The sequence below is a fragment of the Chroicocephalus ridibundus genome, chromosome 7 (assembly GCF_963924245.1).
Source record: "Chroicocephalus ridibundus chromosome 7, bChrRid1.1, whole genome shotgun sequence".
NCBI classification, from domain to species: domain Eukaryota; kingdom Metazoa; phylum Chordata; class Aves; order Charadriiformes; family Laridae; genus Chroicocephalus; species Chroicocephalus ridibundus.
In genome coordinates, this window is record NC_086290.1 from 23,106,973 (window position 1) to 23,122,718 (window position 15,746).

Below are 15,746 nucleotides of genomic sequence, written 5' to 3' on the forward strand. Positions count from 1 at the left end.
GTCAGTTCCTGTGGAGAAATGTGAGGAGTGTAAGAGCCTTATACATGTGCTTGTGGAGAAGGATGAAGGCCTGGACCTCTTAAAAAATTTCCCTTTGAAGAAGACTGGGTTGCTGGCCAAACACAGTCCCTGGCAGTTCCTATGTTCCCCAAAGCTGCCGTGGAAGCAATCACTGAGATAACGCCTACAATGTTACTTAACAGTTTTTCACATATCCGTGTGAAAGAAACCCATGCCCATTGATATTGTTTCCTTACGTCAGCAGTCTAAAGTTTCAAAGACTGGTTTGTGGAAAAATAGTTTCCCCAGTGTTAAGCTTGAGTATATTGACTCTAAATATAGACCGGACCACTGAAATTCTCGCACGTATATGGCATTGCGAATTACAGCAGTTCCCTGTGGTCTCGTTGGTCTGGCAGGTGTAGGAGACACGCTTTTCGGCAGCGCTGTTTCTACCATGAAGGTAGTTTGGCAACAGTCTTGGAATATTCCATTTTTGCCAAGGATATTTGTATTCACTTAAGAGCTGGTTATACTCGGGGCTCTCTGTCAGCAGGAAAGAAACAGTATTTTTCTCCATCGATAGCAATTTGATCTGGTAGACCTCTTAACTCAGTCATTAGCCGAGAAATGCACCAAAGCACGTGGTGGCTGCTGGAGCTGGCAGCAGACTTCTGAGAAACGCCACCCGTGCAGCCGCGACACGGACAACAGGTACACGCAGGCAGGAGGTTCCTGCCGCCCCCCCGGACAAAAGGGTGGATGTCGCAGTGACTGGCCGGGTGACAGCCTTGTGAGAGCACCTTTATAACCCAAAGCCACTTCACGACAGTCAGAACCCGGCACCAGAACCTGGCCCCGTGCCCTGGGCAGGCCTCACGGCGGAGAGCGCCGAAGCGGCGGCCGAGGGGAGGCGGCGGCTCCGCCGCGGGGGCGCACAGCGGCCGGGGGCCTCTCCGCCGCGCGCCACGGACGCCGGCCGGCAGGGGCGGGGCTTAGGGGCGGGGCTTAGGGGCGGGGCGGTCCGCCCGGCTCCGCGGCCCCATTGGCTACCGCCCATGGGGCGATATCGGCCCAGGGCGGTGCGGGGCGCCACCCGGCGATGATGGGGACGGGGACGGCGATGGCGGCGGATGGCGGGTGGGTGCCGGCGCGGCGCGGCGCGGCGGAGGGGGGCCGGCGGGGCGGAGCGGGAGTGTCGGCTGCGGCTGACGGTATCCGTGTCCGGCAGGGCGGTGCGGCGGCGCGGCGGCCCGCGGCGTTCGGCGGCGGCCACGGAGCTGCCCGCCTGGCGGTTGCGCTGCGAGGGCGGCCGGCAGCGCTGGTGCTACCTAGGCGACGGCGATGGTGACGACGGCGAGCCGGGCGGCGAGCGGCGGGCGCAGACGGCGCTGGAGGAGCACAGCCTCGGGCTAGACACGGTGCGGGGCGGGGGCCGAGCCGGGGCCGGGCGGGCAGCAGGGGCTGGGCCGAGGGGCCGCCCCGGCTGAGGTTCTGTCACCCCGCAGGGCACGACGCTGCGGCCTTTGCCGGCGGCCGGTACGGCCCGGGAGGCTGCCTGCAAGGGCATGCAGTTCTACGCCGCCTTGCAGGCCGAGGACGGACACTGGGCAGGCGACTACGGCGGGCCCCTCTTCCTCCTGCCAGGTAGGCTTTACGCGACGCCTTCCCCGAGAGGGGCGAATACGTCGCGTTTGGCTTTGTGTAACAGCCAGCCTATGTGATCTTCCAGGTCTCCTCATCACATGCCACACTGTAAAGATCCAGCTGCCGGAGGGGTTTCGGAAAGAGATGGTGCGCTACCTGCGCTCCGTGCAGCTCCCGGACGGAGGCTGGGGCTTGTGAGTAGCAAAGGTGCTTCCTATAGTGATGGCACCTCCAAGGTCCAGCACTTGGAGCTACCGTCAACTCTGCCTAGGCTTGGGGAGTGGGACTTGGCCGCTGTGATACCTCTGGGTGGTTGGACTTGGTTGCGTAGCACTCCAGGTACAGCTTTTGCCACAAAGGTGGCTGGAGCATCAGGTCTGACTGCATCTCCTCTGTTACACTTTATCCCAAAGCGTCCTGTGTGACAGGGTAGTCCAGAGCAATGTTTCTCCCTGGGTTAGTTGGGTCTCCCCTTTTCCACAGTCACCCCTGGCATCCCACTTCACCCCAAGAAAGACAGCCCTGCAGTGGGTTGTGCCTGGCTAATGCTAATAGCTGGCTAATGGCTATGCTGTCTCTGTGTATACACGTAACAGGCATGTGGAAGACAAATCGACCGTGTTTGGCACAGCACTCAACTACATAGCCCTGAGGATCCTGGGGGTTGGACCAGATGACCCTGACATTGTGAGGGCCCGTGTCAACCTGCACAGCAAAGGTCAGCTCCGTTGTGCCCAGCACAGCAGCTGTGAGGCTGGTGCACTGGTGAGAGAGGTCTGGCCAGACCCAAGGGCTGTGTGGAACATGGCGGGCTGACAGGTAGCAGAGGAACTGTTGCTCTTGCTTGCCTTTGATGACACCTGCATTTTCAGTTAATGATGGGAAAGTGTGTTACATTTTTGTACCATTGCCTGCTTGCACTTTTTTGGGACGTGTCCCACCTTGAGTGTCATGCTCCCAAACGTGAAGAGAAGTGGACGCTGCGATGGGGAAGAAAGCAGGGAGCTGGCATGGTTGTGTTAACCCTGAAAGCTGATATCGCTCTCTGCAGGAGGTGCTGTGGGAATCCCTTCCTGGGGGAAGTTTTGGCTGGCTGTCTTGAACGTTTACAGCTGGGAGGGAATGAACACACTTCTCCCAGAAATGTGGTATGTGCCACCCTTGATGTAATGGTAGGGGTGTTGTCAGTCTTTCCACCAGCCTCGACCCAGAGCTGTCCCAGACACGGGTGTTTGCTGTGATAACTCCAGCTATGGCCTGGAACTGGGGGTGCTCAAGCAAGGCCAGCCAGTGGGTGGACAGCACTGAACGTTACACCGAAGGGAGATGGCAGAGCTCGTCTTCGTTAGCTTTACCCACAGGGTGTCTGATACATCTGTGTGCTCCCTGCCTGCCACCAGTGTCTTCTGCTCTTGTGGCCAGCCAGAACTGGGCCTTAGCAGGACGAGACAGCCACATGTAAGGCTGACAGCTCTAACCCTCACTTGTACCCTCTCTGATTACTTGGAGCATCGCTGGATGTCAGAGAGGGAAAGTGTATGACCTTTTCCCTGGGTGAACCCAGGGGCTGCACAGCACCAAGGGCTGCTGCTGGTGCTTTGTCCTCAAATGCACTTAACCGTCAGTCTGGGCCTCTGCCTTTAAAAGCACGTGGGGAAGAGAGAGGCCCCTGAATTGACTTCTCCACTTCCTGCTCTCTGAGCTTGGGATCCTGCCTGCCCTGTGTCAGCTGGGACAGAAGTGGTGTCTGCTGGCCGTGGTGGGGAGGGAGCAGCCCTATTGGGGAGGATCTGAGCAGGGCCAGGCTGTGTGGATATTCCCTTCCTTTCTCCTGCAGCTGCACCAGCAGCAGCAGGCCTGGCATAGGGAATAGGGAAAGGCCTGCCCTGCTCCAAGCATCCCCCTGTCAGCACATCGTCTCTCTGTGCTGTCCTTAGCTGTCCTTGTTTCTCACAGCTGCACCTTCTCTGTTGCAAACAGGCTGCTTCCTACGTGGTTTCCAGCCCACCCGTCCCGGCTCTGGTGTCACTGCCGCCAGGTTTACCTCCCCATGAGCTACTGTTATGCCAGGCGTCTGTCAGCAGAAGAGGATGAGCTCATACGGAGCTTACGGCAGGTGAGGAGCTGACCCTGGTGGGGCTCCCCAACAAGGATATGTGGCTGCCTGACCACCTGCTATGCCAGCCATGTCCTTGTGGGCCAGCCTCTGGCTTGCGAAGTCATAGCTCTCATACCCACACAGTCTCTCTGTCAGGCAGCAGAGCAAACATCCAGCAGTAGGTGGAAGCCTCTGGGTGCTTGCTCCCAGCTTGCCAGGCTGATGCCCTTTGTTGTCTTGTGTCAGGAACTATATGTGGAAGACTACACCAGCATAGACTGGCCAGCCCAGAGGAACAACGTGGCTGCCTGTGATATATATACCCCACACAGCTGGCTGCTGGGGGTTGCCTATGGTGAGTGCAGTGTTGGCTGGGGCGGAAGGGCCCTTGACATGAGAGCTGGTGGTGGTGGAACTGAAGCTGCCTTGTACCATGGAGGCTCTTAAGGTCCTACTGCCAGCTACTGGTGTATGCCCAGGACCTGGGATGGAAACATGGCTCGTGTGATCCTTGAGCTTCTCCCTCCCTGAGAGCAGTAGGGCCTTGTGTCCTGGTCCTTGGGCCAGTCTGGGGCAGAGCAGTTCCCATGCTTTCCTCAACCAGTCATCACGTGAGCTGTGGTGCAGCCTGCCACAGCAAGTGAATCTAGTTGCATGGGGTGGGTTTTTCATTGCATGTTCCGTTCTTCTGTAGCCATCATGAATGTGTACGAAGCCCATCACAGCACCCATCTGCGGCAGCGAGCCATCACAGAGCTGTACGACCACATCAAAGCTGATGACAGATTTACCAAGTGCATCAGCATTGGGCCGGTAGGACACCTACTGTCGATCCTTTAAAAATCTTGTCCTTTGCTCTTTAGGGACCAGCTTTTGCCCACCCCTGACCCCTTGCAATTGTGGTGTGTAATCATAATCACCAAATCTTGCTCAGGCAAAACTCCTGCTGCTCCTAATGCTCAAGAGCTTAATGCTGACAGGGCACAGAAGATGCAGAGGGCACGGGGACAGCCGTGGCCCTGGTGAGGGGTACCTCTCCTTGTGGTACAGGGAAATGATCGGAGGCACCTACACAACTGACTCAACTATGCTGAGTGATGCTACAGATGGAGCTGTCAGGATTAAGCCTGGGACACCGCTAGATGGCTTTGTGCTGGGTGGGAGGGATATATGTCTCTGGGGCTGGAAGAAGCTGTATCCAGACCAGTGATAACAGTGCTCTTGGCAGATTTCCAAGACGATCAACATGCTGGTTCGCTGGTTCGTGGATGGGAAGAACTCCCCAGCTTTTCAGGAGCATGTTTCCAGGATCCCCGACTATCTCTGGTAAGGGCTGAGTGTGGGCCACCTGGCACAGCATAGGGCTCTGGTTCCTGTGGTGTGAGCACACCATGGCTCCCAATACGCTTCCTGGCACTCTCTCTGTGTCTGCGCTGCAGCACTGTGCTTTCTCTCCTCCCACAGGCTGGGCCTCGACGGCATGAAGATGCAGGTGAAGTGCTTTAGGAGTTCAGCTGTGACTGAGAGGGACCCTGGCATGCTGGGGAAGCCCATGGAATAATGGGATAGCTTGTTCACCCTGGGCCTGAGCTCCTGACATCTCGCCTTTTGGTGCCTGATGGCCTTGTCTGTCTCACTGACACTTCCCCTGGCTGTGCCAGGAGTGAGTAATATCTATCCTAATAGTTTGCCTCTCTGTGGCTGTGAGCGGAGGGGGTAGCTCTAGGCCTTCATCCCCTTCATCCCCATAGGTCTTGGGGCCTCACGGGCCCCTGATACTGCATGTGGACTGAGCTGTGCTTCTCTCATAGTAGTTGTGTCCCTCTGCTCCCTGTCACTAGGCACTTATCCTGTCTTGGCTGTGCATAGAGCAGGCTGAAGCAGCTGTCTCATTTCCTGTCCCCTTGCTGTCCCCAAGCTGCTGCATCTGTCCCCTCTATGCCAGCACATCAGCCATGCTGCTGGGTGACGTAAAACCGAGATGCAGGGCAGAGGAAGCTAGTGGGGATAGTGCAGGAAGGATATACTGTCCCATAGACCCCAGGTAGGTCAGGCTGCTGCCAGCACCTGCCCCTCACTATCTGCTTTCTCTCTTCCAGGGCACAAATGGATCACAGCTCTGGGATACTGCCTTTGCCATCCAAGCCTTCTTGGAGGTATTGTGCTTCTCAGTGCTATGTGCTGCCTTAGGAAAATTGTCTCTCCCGGCACGTCCCTGAATACCAGCAGCTCCTACCGTGCCTTCAGACCTCTGCTGTGCCAACTCTGGCATTGCATCATATGACTGGGCCAGGCAAACACATGTCTTCTCAGAGCCCACCTCAGCCGTGCTAGGCAGGGTGCCGAGCACAGCTGGTACAACCCATCTTTGCCAGCTGCTTTTGAAGCAGTAGCCCACAGTGCCAGCTGAGTGGGTCAGGTTAGAATTCCCAGTTGCTGGAGTCTTGTAGTAAAACCCTGGCCCTCCCTCCTTGCTCTACTTGGCCCTAGATCATTGCCATTTGGCAGGGACAGCGTGCAGGTCTCCTGCTTTCCTGCATTGGGGCAGAGACAGCTGTGGTGGGCATTTTGGAGAGTTGTGTGATTGCCCTGGTAAACCCCTAATGTGGTCATGCAAATATCTCTCTCAGTGATGCCAGCAACAGTTGTTGGTTCAGTTCTCACTGTAGAGGTTTGTAATGGAAACAGTAAATGAAGTATGAATGCAAACCTACAGAAAGGGCTATACGAAGGGCCAGGCCTTAATGACACCTAGATCAGCAGGTCAGCAAGGTCCCAGCACATCCTTTTCTTCTTGAGGGTTGTGTTTGGTGGCCACAACTCCTTGCTGACTGCAAACTGTTCACTTCTGTTTCTAGGCAGAAGCCCAGAAGATGCCTGAATTCACATCCTGCCTCCAAAATGCCTATGAGTTCCTCCGGTTCACCCAGGTGAGCAGAGCCTCAGGTGGTGTCTCTCACATGCTGGCTGTGTAGACTTGTCTGCTTCTCAGAGCCCTGTGGGATGCATCTGTTGCCTTCTAAAGAGCTCTTCTGAAGGGCTGGACTAGCAAAGTCCTAGGGACAGCCTCCTGTTTTCTGCTCCCTGTTGCTGGGAGACATCTTTGCAGCTTGGAGAGGACCATGGCCAGGCGTAGGTATGTTGGGTTGGGTGCTTAGACTAAGAGAGGCTGGAAAACTGAGAGCTTGGGCTTTTTTGCCCTTTGTCCTGTCTGGTGCCTACACATTTGAGGCACCCTTCTGGAAAATCCAGACTCCAGACTGCGTGAGCTCAGCTCCTGCTGGACAGGCCAGTGGCTCAAGGTGGGGGTCACCATCAGTGATAGGTATTGCTCATGGTGCTGCCAATGGGAACCTTGAAAGCAGATGGCTCCCTTACAGGAAAGCACCCAAAGAGGAGACTTGGCAACACTTGCTGAAACCAGGCCAAAATGTGATTTCACTTCACCACTCCCGGTTCCAGAGCTGATCTCTTTCCTTGTCTGCCTCCCTCAGTAAAAGACAGGTGGTGCCCAGTCCCACACAGTTCTGCATCTGGGATGGTTTCAGCCCATGGTCCTGAAGCCAGGGACCTCCAGCCTACTCTCAATTGTTTCTTGTCTCCTGCAGATCCCAGAGAACCCACCCGACTACCAGAAATATTATCGCCATATGAACAAGGTACAATGGCAGGAAGTGGTCTCTGAAGGAGGCACGAATGGGGCTGGGATTTGGACAGAGGGGACGGGGATGAGAGGCAGCACCTTCTCCCTTACAAGAACGGAACAGGTCAGGGGAAAGTGCTGAGCCCTCCTGAACCCTTTCCAGGGTGGCTTCCCCTTCAGCACCCGAGACTGTGGCTGGATCGTGGCAGACTGCACAGCAGAGGGGCTGAAGTCAATTATGTTGCTGCAGGAGAAGTGCCCCTTCATAGCTAAGCTTGTTCCCCCTGAACGCCTCTTTGATGCCGTGAATGTGGTAAGCGCTGCAAAAATTAGGGCCAAGGGAAATGCGGGCAGCTAAACCGATGTGTCGGTTGTTAGATCTGGTATTACTGAGATAGTACAAGGCCTGTGGCCTTGTATGACAACACCATATTTACTGTGATACGGAGCTACCTATGGGACATAATTTAATGTGACAGTCCAGATTGGGCCAGCCTGTCAATGTAGTGTGGGACCTGGGTTATCTGCCAACCCCATGGACTTGTGGGTCTCACTTTGTCCTCACACCTGGCTTGGGGCCAGACTGGGGTGACACTGCTTGTGAACCAGTCCCAACCCCTCTCTCTGCTTGTCTGGGCAGTTGCTGAGCATGAGGAACTCAGATGGAGGCTTTGCCACATATGAAACCAAGCGAGGAGGCCACTTACTGGAGCTGCTGAACCCCTCGGAGGTGTTTGGTAAGGGGAGCTGTGTGGGGCTGGTCATCCCGTCCTCTGTGGGCTGGCCTCGAGGTGCCCAGTGGGTGCCTGGCTTTGCTTCAGGTCCCTCTTTGGGATAAGCATGGCCTGGGTCCAAGATAGGTTGGCAGTGTGCGGCTCCAAGGCTCCCCAGTGGAGGGGCTGTTGCAGTGATATCCTTCAACTGCCGGCAGGTGACATCATGATTGACTACACCTACGTGGAGTGCACATCGGCTGTCATGCAGGCACTGAAACACTTCCACGATGAGTTCCCTGAGTACAGAGCCCGAGAAATCAGGTGAGGCACTGAGATGAGAGTCGGGTAGGGGAGAAGGCAGGCTGCAATGTCTCATGCTGCCATGGCCTCTGTTAGCACAGCCCTTGCTGAGCCTTGTCAGGGTTCTGCATTGGCGTGGAGCAGCCCCTGCAGTGGCCCTTGGTGTGTGCACAGCTGGGATGGTGGAGACTTCTCCAAACCAGAGGCCCTTGCAAGAGGCTGGGGCCCAGCCTCTCTCAAAGAGCAGGGCATAGGCTGCTTGGGATCAGGCTGGGTGAAACTGGTGGAGATCTGCCTGCCTCTTGACTTAGCAGTTGCCTTGATCTTGCAGCCAGTTGTAGGTTGGGTCCCCTGCTGGCGTGCTGGCATGGGGCAGAAAAGCACCCAACTGATGCATGATTTGACTCAGATCCTGAACAATGTGGCTGCCTGTCTTTGTGCTCTTGCCTCTTGAGCCCTCTAATTATGGGACCCATCAAAGCTTCAGGGGGACTGATGGATGCCCCTGATGAAGCAGCCACTGAGTTTGAGCTGCTTCTGAGGTGGGTGTCTTTTTCCTGACCAGGGACACTCTGCAGAAGGGCCTGGACTTCTGTCGCAAGAAGCAGCGAGCTGATGGGTCATGGGAAGGGTAAGCAGTGTTCCTGGTGCCCAGTTTTCCCCTGGCTGCTCCAGTGTGAGAGGGACATGGCAAGCTGGCTGGCAGGATCTGTGGGAAGGGCAAGTAGGGGCTGATACTTCTCTAGCTTCTGCGCTTTGCTCTTCTTTTATCTGCCTCCAATGCGCGCTGTACATTGCACAAGACCCAGACAACCTGTGGGGACTAGGGTGGCTCCAGCTCCTCTGGTCCCAGAGTGTCTGCTGACCCTGAGTGAGCAGGGAGGACATGCGTGGTAGTACCATAGGGGAAAGCAGGCTGCAGCTCTATGCCTGGCTCTGCTCTTGCTGGGAACACATTCACGTTGCAGCCTGCCTCTACCTGGGGCCCTGGACCCCTGACAGTACGGCTTTCCCCTTCCTCCTAGGAGCTGGGGGGTTTGTTTCACCTATGGCACCTGGTTTGGTCTGGAGGCGTTCGCCAGTATGCAGCACATATATGAGGACAGGTGAGAAGGGGCTGTCTGGTTCCCCTGCCCCTGCCTGCCTCTGTGGTGGGGATGGGTGGATGCCCTGGCTGCGCATGGGGTCTCCTGCCCCACGTACTGCCCCTCCCAAATCCTGTGCCTGCGATATGAGCAGGGCACTCACTGCCTGAGCCTGAAACTCCCAGGGCAGTCCCGGCCGTGGACAGGGCTGAGCATAGCTCCTGTTTGCAGCTGGGAAACATGGGTGAGCCCTGTCCGATTCTCTGCCCCATCCTTGCAGGGCTGCGTGCCAAGAGGTGGACCAGGCCTGCAAGTTCCTCCTCTCCAAGCAGATGGCAGATGGTGGGTGGGGAGAGGACTTCGAGTCATGTGAGCAGCGCACATACGTGCAGAGTGCCATGTCGCAGATCCACAACACATGTTGGGCCCTGCTGGGGCTCATGGCTGTCAGGTAGGAGCAGCTCTCACATCTTCAGGCACCCCCTGTCCCTGAGTGCTCAGGGAGATGGGAAATGCAGGCTGGGTTGCGTGGCAGGGGTAGCACGGGCCCTGGGCCTGGCTGGTGTGGGTCATGCCGTCTTTGTTTGTGACCTTGTTGGTCACAAGCTTCCTGCAATGAGGGACTGGCCTGCACAGCGCTCCACAGGTCAGTGAGGCTTACAGTGCTGGGCGAGGGGGAGCCAGTGCAAAGCAAAGGTCTGGATCACAACCACAGGCCTCCAGCCTGGGAAAATATTGCTGTATTCATAATGTCTGGTGTCCTACGGTTGTGAGGGGCCTTCCCAAAGCACCCAGCATGCCTGGGACAATCTCCGGGCAGCCTGCAGGTGGCTGAGTTCCCTAAGCACATGGATGGGTTTTGCAGACAGTTTGGATAAGAGTGCTCACATCTCCCTCATGCTTTGCAGGTACCCTGACATCGAAGTACTGGAAAGGGGCATCAAAGTGTTGATTGATAAGCAGCTGCCCAACGGGGACTGGCCTCAGGTACACCTTTCGTCTGGTCTTTCCAAGGGGTTCTTTGGTGTTGCAGATGTCCTGGGCATTGTGCAGCCATTGCAATGGCGTGCTTTCCCTTACCTGAAGGGAAGCTGTATGTGGCTTTTGGTGGGGGACTTCAGGAAGGCAATGAGCTCAGCACCAGATCCTGGACACACTGTGGCCCCCTGTCACCCCTACCATCTTGCTCTCTGTTTCAGGAGAATATTGCTGGGGTATTCAACAAGTCATGTGCCATCAGTTACACTGCGTACCGCAATGTCTTCCCCATCTGGACGCTAGGGCGTTTCTGCCGGCTGCATCCCAACAGCCCTCTTGCTGGGCAACTGCAATCCAGATCCTTGGCTGGAGCAGGGAAGATTGTGCAGGAGGTCTTGTCTGCCTGAACCTGGGCCATTGCAGATGCCGTGGCCTCTAACTTGTCTTAGATATCCGCTGCTGCGTGGGGCCACGGGGGTGTTTCCTGCGTAGGATATCTCAGTGCTGATCTTAACACATGGACCGCTGCCTCTGCCAGGGAGGAGGGCTGTCATGGTGCTGCAGAGTTGAACCTCTACTAAAAATCTGCTTTTAAAGGTTTTTCCCAAGTATATCCTCCCTCACAGGATGGGGAGTAAAGTGCCTTTTCAGACTGGTGATCTGAGAAGGGAAAGCTGCCAGGCTGTGTTGTATTACACGTCTAGACAGACTCTCTCATCCTGGATAGAGCAAGGCCACCTTTATCTTCCCCTTGTGCTGTCCAGGTTGGCTGCCTGTGGCAAAAGTGTGGGATTTGGGGCCTCCCCTGCGCCCATCATTGTGATGGGGTGCACTGCACAATCCCTGCTGAGCTGGCCTCTGTCCTGTGGGTGCCAGCAACCGCCTTTGAGGTGCTCTCTGCTCGGAAGCCTGTGCTGGGAGGGGAAGGGCACCTGTCCTCCCCCAGAAAGATGGGAAAGAGGAGTGTGTCCCTCAATTTTCTTACCGCCAGCTGGTGGCACCTGGCTTCCCAGAGCCTCACAGGTGAAGTCACCAGCATCATTCCCACTTTGAAAAAGGGGAAATCGAAGCAGAAAGCACTGAGGTGGTGAGTGTCAGGGCACAGCCTGGCTATGGCGTGGGTGGGCATTCACATTTCCTTGTCAGAGTTGGAAGTTGCATTGACTGACAGATTAATAAATTGCTAATGGTGTTGAAAGTGGAACTTAACTGTGTGTTAGTCTCCTTATGGTCTGGCCCAGTGTGTATCCCAAGCAGAGGGGAGCTTGCACAGCAGTGTCCTGTAACCTGGCTTGGGTCACCTGTCCCCAGTGGTATGGGCAACATCTCCACCTTGCTTGCAGCCTGTGCCTGCTTTGCCCTCCTCCAATATCTTAGGCCCCAGAAAAATATAATCAAGGAAGCAGCTGTCTAAAGGGGAATGATGGCTTCCCTCTGTCTGCTGCTTACACTCATGCGAATAAGCCCAGTGTGCAGTTGGCTGCACTCTCCCACACTCATTGCCCACCTGGTCCATTTTTGCAAAGCTGTTCCTCAGCCAGCTGGCTGCATGGGGTTATTCCATCCTAGGGGAAAAATGTTGTATTTGCCTGGGTCTAACTTCATAGAAGAACCATAGAATCATAGACCTTCCCGCTCAACCCATTTCTCCAGCCTCTGAGTGGCAGCTCTACTCTGTACCATATCCTTGATCTGCCCAGGCTGGTAGGGTCTGCAGACTTTCTGAGCCTATACTTCATCCCCTCGCCCAGGTTGTTAGCTGGAAAAGCTTATTTAAGTGAACTCCACTCAGGTTGTTTGGACAGCCCTGTTTGCCTTTTCCAAATTCTGGACTCCTTTACACCTGCCTGTGACACTACTCTGCATTTAAAGCACCTCCATATTCCCTGTTATGAGCAGAAAGAGAGTTTTGTTGTAGTTTTGATTTTGCTTTATTTTTAAATCATTGTAGGGCAACTTGATAAAACCCGTGTCCTTTCAACAAATTATTGTAAAGTTTTTTATTATTTTATTTTATTGTATACAGTTTCTTGATACCTAATGCACTGAGCAACATCGTGTTGCTAGGAGTGCTGCAAAGAAGCAGCTGTTTTATGGCTAAAATCCCATTTTCATTATAAACATTTTGGTTGGTAAGGGGACAAAGATTTGTGACGTTAGATACCAGTTAGCTGGGTTTATGCCCTGTATGGATTCTTTTGTTTCCATCTTTGCATAAGATCAGGAGCAGGGAGTGGCCATTACTAAGCTTTCTTCTAGCTGAAACTGAATTGATTCAAGTGTCCTGCAGCTGTGTGCCTTGAGAGGATGTGGCTGTTCGGATTTCAACCTAGGTTTTGGCTTGAGAACAAATTTCCCTTTAACCAAACAAAACTTGGGTTACCTTGCAAATTTTACAGCCATAAGCTGCTGAACGTAACTTATTTTCTGTCTTCGAGTACTGTCTGCAGTTTTGGGTGCCTCAATTTAAGAAGGACATCAGACACCCTCGAGGTGGGGCTGCACCAGTGCAGCGTTGAACGGCTGGGAGTTTATCATCCCCCAAATCGTGGTCTTCCAACAATGTTACCAGGTTAGGGATGAGGACAGTGATTTGGCATCCAGGAGACATGATGTCAAACCCTGCTCCCCAGCAGCTCTACAGGGCCAGGCTGATCTGTTTTTCTTGGACGGATCTCAAAAGACATAGAAATGTCTAATTCTCATGGAGTTCAGAAGTCATCCGGATCCTCAAATACCTGTGGGGCTTTGGACCTAGTTTCTGCTCTACACTTGAATTAGGATTTAATAGCACTTTCTCATCCCCTGATTTTGTCAAGACAGACAAGAGAGACAAAGACCAAAAAAGTCACCATGACAATCCAGACATTTGATACTTAAGTAATACTTCTCTCACGCTGGTAGTGAAGTACTACTTTTTTCGTGCTGTCATCAGTTTCTTTGCGTGTGGGGTTAGTTTGCGATTTTCTCTGTTCATACAGCTGCTGTTGTCCTTGAACCAATTTCCAAAATAGTCCTCATCAATTTAAAAAAGAGACTGTTTTTCTATCAGGAGCTAGGAAGCTGGGCTTGTTGCTTCTTCAGGTCAATGGCAGTCAGCTTTTCCAGCAAGATGACCATGTTCTTGCCACAAACAGGACCAACGTATCTTGCTCTAAAACTAATTTGTTTTCTATGTTGAGCACAAGACTGTAATTATGATTCCTCAACAGAGTGTGAAAGCTGTTCCCTATGCCTGAGACAAAGGCCATATTAATGGATTTTAAGTCTTGATGGTATTGGTTAATGTTTTAAAGCTGTCCTAGAGACTCCTGTGGTTTGAAGCCTCTTGGCTGTCAGCTCAGTTTTTTCATGTGTCTGAGAAGCAGGTCCCTGGTTGAGCTAGGACAGTGACATGACTTTGGTGAAATTACAATCTCGGGGCAGCTAGTATTTTAAATTCCAGCTGTGAGGTACTCTAAGGTGTCATGACTCAAAGGCCAGGCTACGCATAAGTTGGGAAACTTGGGTTCTTCAGTCTTCTATTCAAATTCAGCATGCCAAAACTGGAACATGTTGAAGTTGCTGAGGTTTTCTGAATATTAACTACCCTTCCACTTTCCCTCCCACCCCAAGAAACCAGAAACCCCCACTTTAGGATTACTGTGTGATGATAATTTCTTAATCTAATTTCTACATAGGAATAGCCAAGGTAAACAACAGCACTGACAAAAGAGATAATGGCCCCTATCCCCAGCAGTTCACCCTTCTACCTTCAGGGGCTACTGCTTTTTAGGGGGGGGAAAAAAACCTCAGGACTATCTTGTGCAAGGTTGCCATCTTGGCTTTCATTTACAAAATAAAAATAAAAATCAAGCTACATTTGAATGTTCACTGCTTTCCTCCTTTTTTGCTTATCAGTTGTTCCCAGCCATAGCTGGTACAATATATTTCTTTTTTGGACTTCTTTCACCTATTATCACAGGCTGAGAAAATTTCGATAAGATGAACATCCTGGGAGAACTGGGTAAAAGTGGAGTGGTTTTGTTCTTAAATTTTAACACCACCACCACCAGTATTATTTTCTTGCATATAAGTTTTGGGACAGCCACCCAGTGCCCTGCTGGGAGATGAGGTCGGAGGAAGGCTCAAGGCAGATTGCCTCCCTGCTTCTGCCCCTGGGCAAGAGGGAAACATGCCTTTCCCCAGCCTGGATTAGTACAGAGGAAAGGAGTGAGGCTGGGGCTCTTTGGGCGCGCAGGTGGGGTTGAGTGGTGCCCAGACAGGTCTGGAAATGCCCTATCAGCTGCCATGTGCGCATGTCAGTGTGCGTCATCCTGACCCCCATCACCATGCTCTCCAGGCACACAGGGGAGCTGGTCCATAAGAACTGGCACAGCACCATGGTATGAGGGGATGGGGGGCCCCTGCAGCTAAGTCCCATGTCCTACTGCTACAAAATGAAGGAGTTAAGTAAAAATTGGTCGTCAAGCTGTAAAAGTAATCACAGGCTGTGCCTGTGCTTCATTCTGTTTCAACCATTGCGATTTTTTTGGCACCATCTTTTTAGAAATGCAAAAGCAAACAACATGAGACAGCATCACCACCCTGTGTCTTGTGAGAACAGCAGAATTTAGCAGAGAAGAGGTAGACGCAACATTACTGGTGTCCTGTTTAAATTTTTCACAGACTTTGACATTGTTTGGCTGTCACAGTGGATCTGCCTTAAATTCTTGGGTGGTAACTGTGGTGAAAGGAGGAAAATGTTTCTCAGGACAAGACAGGAAAACTCTCAGCTCCTGTGCTGGGCTATGCCACTTCCATCAGGAAATACTAGCAACGTCTGGCCTCTTCAAAGAGACTGTGTGAGCATCGTCAGGATTTATTCATTTATTCTCTCCCTCCAGGGAGAGCCCAGGGCAGTCATGCACTGCCAGCCACTGTGCGTGAGTGGCTGGGGCACGCACACCTAGCATCCCACCCTGGGAGACCCCCTTGTCTGATCCTGGGCCCAGTAGTCCTCCTTCTTGGGGAATGGGCTCTGGGATGGGGCCATGACTCAAAGCATCCCATTTACCTGCCTTCCCCATTGCTGGGCTCATCTCTGGAACATCAGGGGCCTATGTCACTCCAGGACATGGCCCTGGGGCACCAGGATATTCCCACATTCCCACGTTGCTGCAGGACTGGAGGATGCTCCCCTCCACTGCCCACCACATCCTTCTATCTCTAGTCCTCCAGCTTTCTCCATCTGTCTGTACTGCTGCCCATCACTATTTTTTCTTTCTCGGTTTCTGTCC

At 53.6% G+C, this 15,746-nt stretch overlaps 1 protein-coding gene across 3 annotated transcripts; it reads left to right on the forward strand.

Annotated features, from left to right (window-relative positions):
* Positions 1-1,044: 1,044 nt before the first annotated feature.
* LSS (lanosterol synthase) lies at positions 1,045-14,331 on the forward strand. Of its 3 annotated transcripts, XM_063341567.1 has the most exons (22): positions 1,045-1,140; positions 1,232-1,421; positions 1,509-1,647; positions 1,733-1,841; positions 2,244-2,365; positions 2,699-2,795; positions 3,628-3,763; positions 3,992-4,100; positions 4,440-4,558; positions 4,974-5,071; positions 5,210-5,237; positions 5,845-5,901; positions 6,604-6,675; positions 7,354-7,404; positions 7,552-7,701; positions 8,029-8,125; positions 8,320-8,425; positions 8,970-9,035; positions 9,430-9,510; positions 9,770-9,940; positions 10,398-10,476; positions 10,689-14,331. In XM_063341567.1, the coding sequence occupies exons 1-22, from the start codon at positions 1,103-1,105 to the stop codon at positions 10,872-10,874; spliced, it is 2,301 nt and encodes a 766-aa protein (XP_063197637.1). In that variant the 5' UTR covers positions 1,045-1,102; the 3' UTR covers positions 10,875-14,331. The 3 variants fall into 3 exon arrangements, with proteins under 3 accessions (XP_063197637.1, XP_063197638.1, XP_063197639.1); XM_063341568.1 differs by lacking the exons at positions 4,440-4,558; positions 5,210-5,237; XM_063341569.1 differs by lacking the exons at positions 3,992-4,100; positions 4,440-4,558.
* Positions 14,332-15,746: the final 1,415 nt, after the last annotated feature.

Excerpts from the sequence above, each read along its gene's own strand:
- LSS (XM_063341567.1), top strand. The coding sequence starts at position 1,103 with ATGATGGGGACGGGGACGGCGATGGCGGCGGATGGCGG. Across the intron at positions 4,101-4,439 it reads GCTGCTGGGGGTTGCCTATG|CCATCATGAATGTGTACGAA; the intron begins GTGAGTGCAGTG and ends GTTCTTCTGTAG. Across the intron at positions 9,941-10,397 it reads CTGGGGCTCATGGCTGTCAG|GTACCCTGACATCGAAGTAC; the intron begins GTAGGAGCAGCT and ends CATGCTTTGCAG.